Source organism: Cannabis sativa, chromosome 7 (assembly GCF_029168945.1).
Source record: "Cannabis sativa cultivar Pink pepper isolate KNU-18-1 chromosome 7, ASM2916894v1, whole genome shotgun sequence".
Classification (NCBI taxonomy): Eukaryota; Viridiplantae; Streptophyta; class Magnoliopsida; order Rosales; family Cannabaceae; genus Cannabis; species Cannabis sativa.
The window spans coordinates 36,449,386-36,455,997 of NC_083607.1; the positions used below are offsets into that span (position 1 = coordinate 36,449,386).

The following is a 6,612-nucleotide window of genomic DNA, read 5'->3' on the forward strand; positions in this document are numbered from 1 at the left end:
AATGCTAAACCTAAGCCTAACACCGCGTATCATAACCCACAACTCAGCATCATTAGGTTGCTGAACCTCTCGGAGCAACAACCCATGAAACACTTGGGGTTGAACTTTAAAATCGGGAAGGTCAAGGAAATGACCAAAACAGGTTTTTGAAAAGATTTCAAGCTGTACATCTGAAAGACAAGATTTAATGTTCTCTATCACACGGAAAGTAGCAGTGGAAAAGGCTTTAGCAATGAACAGATTCTTCTGGTCATATATATAATCCCATTCCTGTAGCAATATAAACAAAATAAATCAGGACAAAAACAAAAAAAACTAAAAAAAAAATAGAAAACAAATAATAAAAATAATATTTTTTTTTTAAAAAAAAGACACCTTAGCAGGATTTTTCTTTGGTAGGTCAAATCCTTCAACCTTCACTGAGGTCCTAGCATGGACCTGCAACAAAAAAGAAAAACAAAAGCAACAAATCTTAGATACAATAACAATGAATATATGAAAAATGTAGTAACCAAATTACAGCCAATAAAAAACCTAAAAACAACGTTTTCCTAAACCCTTACAGTATGATAAATGTAAGAGATAAACAACTTTCAAAAAAACATAAACAACTAAAATAAAACAACACTGTACAAACTCGTTGTTATGAAATTTCGAAAATGGTAGTCGAAAATAGTAGTGTGACAAACAACCGAGAAAAAACTGACAATAAACATATACAAAACTAAAGAATAAACTGAAAGATCTGGTTGCAATTGAAATTAGTAAAATGCTTTTCAATACCAATAGTGTGTAAAACAACCGAAAACAAATTCACAAAAAACATATAACCAACCAATGGGGAAAAGCAACTCAAAACTGTGACAAAATACGAATTGAACTGGGTTTTTTTTCAACAACCAAACAACAACTGAATAAAAACAACAAAACAACATCAACCACAATACATGACAGAAATACATAAAGAACACAAAAAAAACATAAAAACATCCTAATAAACACCTAAACCAGTGACCTAAAAAGCTCATGTAAAAATTAACACAATAAAATGAAACCAAGCAAATTTAAATTACCTTTGATTCAACTTTGGGCTTTTGGTCCTCACCATGCACTTCATCCTCAAAATCGGAATCTGAGGAAACCTAGAACAAAAAATGGGGAAAACTTTAAATCATCAAATGTAACACCAGAAATAAAACAACCAGAAAAAAACTAAAGAAAAATTTAAAAACAACAAAGAGAAACTTACATCGCGTGCAGACTTGGAAATTTTTGCTCTCTTAGTCTTAGGAGCATCTACTTTAACAGGAAGGGCTCTTTTCTTAGAGGCCGATGTCTCTGGAACATCAGCCACTAAATTTTTAGCAATTTTTTTTAACCCCATTTTAGGTTCGACTTTGGAAGTAACAGCTGGAGCCTTCTTCGATTTTTTAGAAACTTTCTTCGCCGGAGATGGTGATTTCGAACCACTTCTAGTGGTTGCCATTTATATAGAGAAAAAATAGAGGAGGAAGACAATGTAGGTTGAGGAAAACGTGGGTGAGGGCTTGGAGAAGGTGATCGTGGGAAGAAAAAATTGGTTAGGGCTTGATAATGGTGATCGTGGGAAGCTCTGTTTGAAGAGTGGCTGAATAAGGTAGATGAAAAATTCAAAAAAAAAAAAAAAGAAAGGATTTATGAGGTGGCGTGCGTGTACGTGTGTAAGGAAGAAGGGAAAAGGTAAAATTGTAATTATTAAACTTTTTGAAAAGTAAAATTGAAAAATGTAAAAGTTAAAAATGTTTAAAAAACCGTGTAAGGATAAAAATGTAAAAAAGGTGTCAATTTTGACATGAGGTGTAAAAATCTCTATTTTATAACGATTAGTTTATTTTTTGTCTTTGAATAAAAATACTAAATATAATAAATAATTTTTTAATATAATAATACATAAAAAAATAGGCAATTTGTTGGTAACTTGTTGTTGTATGGGTAGTGACTTTTAGTCAAATATATAATTGAATATTCATTGCTTTAACTTCAAAATGTAATTGTTCAATATTTTAGTGTTTTTTTTTTTATAATACTCTAATAATTATTATTTGCTAAAATTAATCCTTAATAAATAATGTCTCTCCAAACTTGCATGCATAATAAATTAATGCTTGTGGACAATTGGATTGTAAAACTATTACTAATAATTATGATAGTCCTTAGCAATAAACATGTGTACTGAGATTGAATAAGTCAAAATCCAATATCATTTATTCTTTCTATTTTTCATCTAAGATTGTAACTGAGTTATCAAAGTCACTATACTAAAAGTTTTGTTCAAACTTGAATCAATCTAAAATTATTTCCTAAATATGACTTGACTATTCTTAAATTTATAGCAACAACGATGTGATATTGAATACACATGCATTAACCCATTATTATCTTGAATTTATTGTGCTTACGAACATTCACAATTAATACAATTATCACATCGAAATAAACAATGGCGATCATACATTCATCATCATATTCATCCAAAATTTAATCATTTATGATCTATGCCTTATTTTGAACCTCAACCATAAAAATATCATAATAAAGATTTATTAGTTCAACTGAAACTATTGCAATGCACAAAATAAATACACTAGTCTTCTGAACTCATCATTATAGAACAAACATAAGAACTTCACTTCAAATACCAAGGGAAGTTCCTAAGCAAATTCGTCCTATCAAGAAGTTGTTAGTAGTTAGTTAGTTGGTCTTAGCTGTCAAATTAGTTAGAATTGGTTATGGTTGTTATGACTGTAACAGTTTTGTTATTGCAGCTATATAAAGATTGTTTCCCTTGTATTTTCATAACTGTTGTATTCATTTCCAATCTCAGCAATAAAGGATTTCTTCCTTTCTTCTTCTTCTTCTTCTCTGTTTACTGGTTTATACCAGATAATATGGTATCAGAGCTTGTGTTCGAGTGAGCTCTCTTCTTCGTGTTTTCTTCTTCATTTTGCTTCTGCTTCTGTTCTGTGTTCATGGCTAGGGGAGGAGGAATGCGAACTCGAAGTAATCGTGATCCTAAGGATAATTCGAATGGTTCAAATTGATTCTCAGTTCTTGGTGAGAATTCGAGATCGACAAATTTCAATGATCTGTCTAATCCGTATTTTCTTTCTAATGGAGACAATCCAGGAGCTATATTAGTGCCTAAAATTCTCACAGGAAACGAGAATTATAGTACCTGGAGGAGATCTATGCTTATAGCACTTGTTGCTCGAAACAAAGTGAAATTTGTTAATGGCAAGCTTCCACAACCAGAAGAAGATCATGAAGATTATGACAGCTGGTGCAGATGCAACAACACAGTGATTTCATGGATTCTTCATGCCATTTCAAGGGAGATTGTGGATAGTATAATGTATCATGATAATGCTGCTGAGATTTGGGAAGAATTGCATGAAAGATTCAATGAGAAGAATGCTCCAAGGATTTTCGAGGCAAAGAAAACGATGCAAAGTTTAACTCAGGGTTCAAGCACAGTGACAACTTATTTCACTCGGCTCAAGTCACTGTGGGATCAGACAAGGGAATATAGACCACAACCTGTTTGTAGTTGTGGTGCTATGAGGATTATTCAGGAATATCAAGATGAAGACAGGCTGTTAGAGTTTCTTGTTGGTCTGAATGACTCTTACAGCTTGGCTAGGTCACAAATTCTTATGCGAGATCCTTTGCCGAGTGTTAATAAAGCCTATGCCATTGTTGTTCAAGAAGAAAGGCAAAGAGGCTTAACTAATGGTGTTAGTTCCAAAACTGAGGCAGAGAAAAGCAATCTGAATACTGAGGGTCAATTTGCTGGAAATGTTCAGCCATTTCGACCTAAGTTTTCTTGTACTAATTGTAGTATGTCTGGTCATACCATAGAAAGATGTTTTCGAATCATTGGTTATCCACCAAGCCATAAATTACATGGAAAGTTTCCTAATAGGAATTCTAAAGGCCCTCCAATGAAATCAGCTTCAGCAAATTTCTCAGGAGGAGATGAGCAGAAGTCTGAGAGTTCTAATGGAGAAAAAGAATTGGTTGATGGTTTGTCAAGTTCACAGTGTCAGAAATTGATGGCAATGCTGGCTCAAAAGGTTGCTAACAATGCTGTTGTTGGAAAATTTTTACGAGGACCTAGATTTACTAACAAGTATGTTTCATTAACATCATAATATGAATTTCTAAAACAATAAAATAAACACATATAAAGTTTAGGAAACCTTACATTGGGTGCAGCGAAATATAATGACTCCTTTCGTTTAGATCTCTAGCCCTTGATTCCTTTCTATAGCAGAACATTATCAAGATCTGAACCTGGATCTCTTTCTCTCCTTCTTGAGTCCGATTCTCCTTCTTGTTGATTGGATTCTTCACAATCTTCCACACTATGATTGAGATACCACTTGATGTGTGTGGGCACTCACTCTATCACTCAAGGGTATGAAAAAATTGAAGAAGAAAAGAGAGGATGGTGGTTCGGCCTAAGGAAAAAATAGGAGGCTCAATTTTCTGAAGACAATAAATTCCATCTGTCATCAACTTCTTAAGTGTGAGCTATCACTATCTATTTATAGGTAACCACCTAGGTTTAGGTTAGAACTATTTGGCATTAAAATAATAGAAAAATAAATGGTAAATTCCTTAGTGTGGCCGGCCATAGGATGTTATTGGGCCCCACTTTGCAATTTTGCCATTTTGTCATTTTTCCATCTCATTTTCCCAAAAACATCAATTTTCCAATTTAACCACTTAAATGCCAATTCTAATTATTTAATAACTAAAAATTAATTATTAAATAATATTTTCATTTAATATATTTATTAATTAGACATATAAAGTCTCTTAATTAAAAAATAAAACCTAGAATCTCTTTTCTTCACAAGTTTGCCCTTGCTTAGTGAAAATTCATAAACTAGACATAGTCTAATTTTAGAATTATAACTGATTAATTAAAATCAATTAACTGAGTCTTACAAGCAGTATGGTCTCACCTAGTATGGGGACCATGGGCCTATATAACCGAGCTTCCAATAAGCAGATCAAGAATTTACCAAGTAAATCCACTGACTTATTAATTCCTTGTTGCATCCACGCATAGAACTTGGAATTGCACTCTCAGTCATATAGAACACTCTATATGTTCTACGATATAGATATGCTATAACTTATCCATTGTTATAATCCCAATAATCAATGATCCTCTGTAGATGATCTACATTGCATAGGGATAAAATTACCGTTACACCCTTTCAATGTATTTTATCCTTAAAACACTTGCCACCTATAAATGATATTATAGTGAACTAATATAGTCACTGAAATGAACGTTCTATCATTTATCTCTATTTAGCAAGCTTGAAGGAAATCATCGTTTCACTTCTAAATACCTATAGAAGCTATAGATTCCATATCTATGATTAGCACTCCCACTCAACTGCACTACCATGTTCCCAAAATGTACGTATCACCCTGACCCAAAAGTAGGCTTAACTAACAAATCAAAGAACATGTATAATACTCTTGAGATCGAACCTAACCATATCAGGATTAAGATCACTTGATCTAGGATCAACTAGGTGATATTGAATTGAATAGATATTATGGTAAATTTATCATATCTAATCAAAGTTCAATATCGGTCCCCTCCAATGTATACTCCATACATCCGATAATGGTAAACTTTGCGAATACCCTGGAAAGGACATAACACTTATCCAAGGTGTAAGCATACCTATCGCTGATTATCATGCCAATCTAAATCCAGTACACTAACAAATCAGGGAATTAAACTTTCGAACATATAATCATGATTATATTTCACTGTACTGACAACACTATAATCATTAACAAATATATATGTTCTGGACTTAATAGAATTTATACATTAAATATAATCATGAAATAAATCATGTGAACCATGCAACATAAAATGTTATTTCTGATCTTTATTAATTAGTAAATCTGATTATATTGAAATGGATTTTATTTAGGGAACAAAACCCAACAAACTCCCACTTGCACTAATATAAAACAAAAAGTGCATTTCAAATAATCTCAACACCTTGATATTTAAATCAAGTGTAGTATGTAGTATACTTTCCGTAATAGGATCTGATAGGTTGTATTAAACACAACTTTTCCTCCACCATTATTTTTCCTTAATCACAAAATACTTGATATTGTGAAATTCCTCTCTATATGTCTACTCTCTTCGGATACTGGATTCTTTACTTTTTGGCAACTACTTTTGTGTTAGTCAGGAAGTAACACTAGTAGTTAACAAATGATGGAACAAATGCCAAAAATGTATAGAACTTTCCTTAGACTGAATAAGTATCTTTCCTGCAACTTTAACATTCAGTCTCTATCTGGTAGACTTAGAGACTTCAGATTAGTTTTTACACTTCTCCAAAATCATTAGTCCACCCCCAGAGTAATCACCATCTCATCAGCAAACTTTCTAGCACTAAGGCAAGTCTAGAAATCTGATTTGGTGTAGTCTAAGAGTATTAAATACACCCTTATCGACTAACATATAGTTCCTCTTCTTAATCTTAAGATTCACTTGATTGTCTTCCAATGTTCCTTTCCTGG

General features: G+C 32.6%; 1 protein-coding gene across 1 annotated transcript; it reads right to left on the reverse strand.

The window, feature by feature from the left end:
* Nucleotides 1-289: 289 nt before the first annotated feature.
* On the reverse strand, nucleotides 290-1,843 carry LOC133039839 (uncharacterized). Its single transcript, XM_061118819.1, has 2 exons — nucleotides 1,250-1,843; nucleotides 290-1,142 (listed from the first exon to the last, which is right to left on the reverse strand). Exons 1-2 carry the CDS (start codon nucleotides 1,484-1,486, stop codon nucleotides 1,065-1,067), a joined length of 315 nt encoding a protein of 104 aa, XP_060974802.1. The 5' UTR covers nucleotides 1,487-1,843; the 3' UTR covers nucleotides 290-1,064.
* Between the last annotated feature and the right edge of the window lie 4,769 nt (nucleotides 1,844-6,612).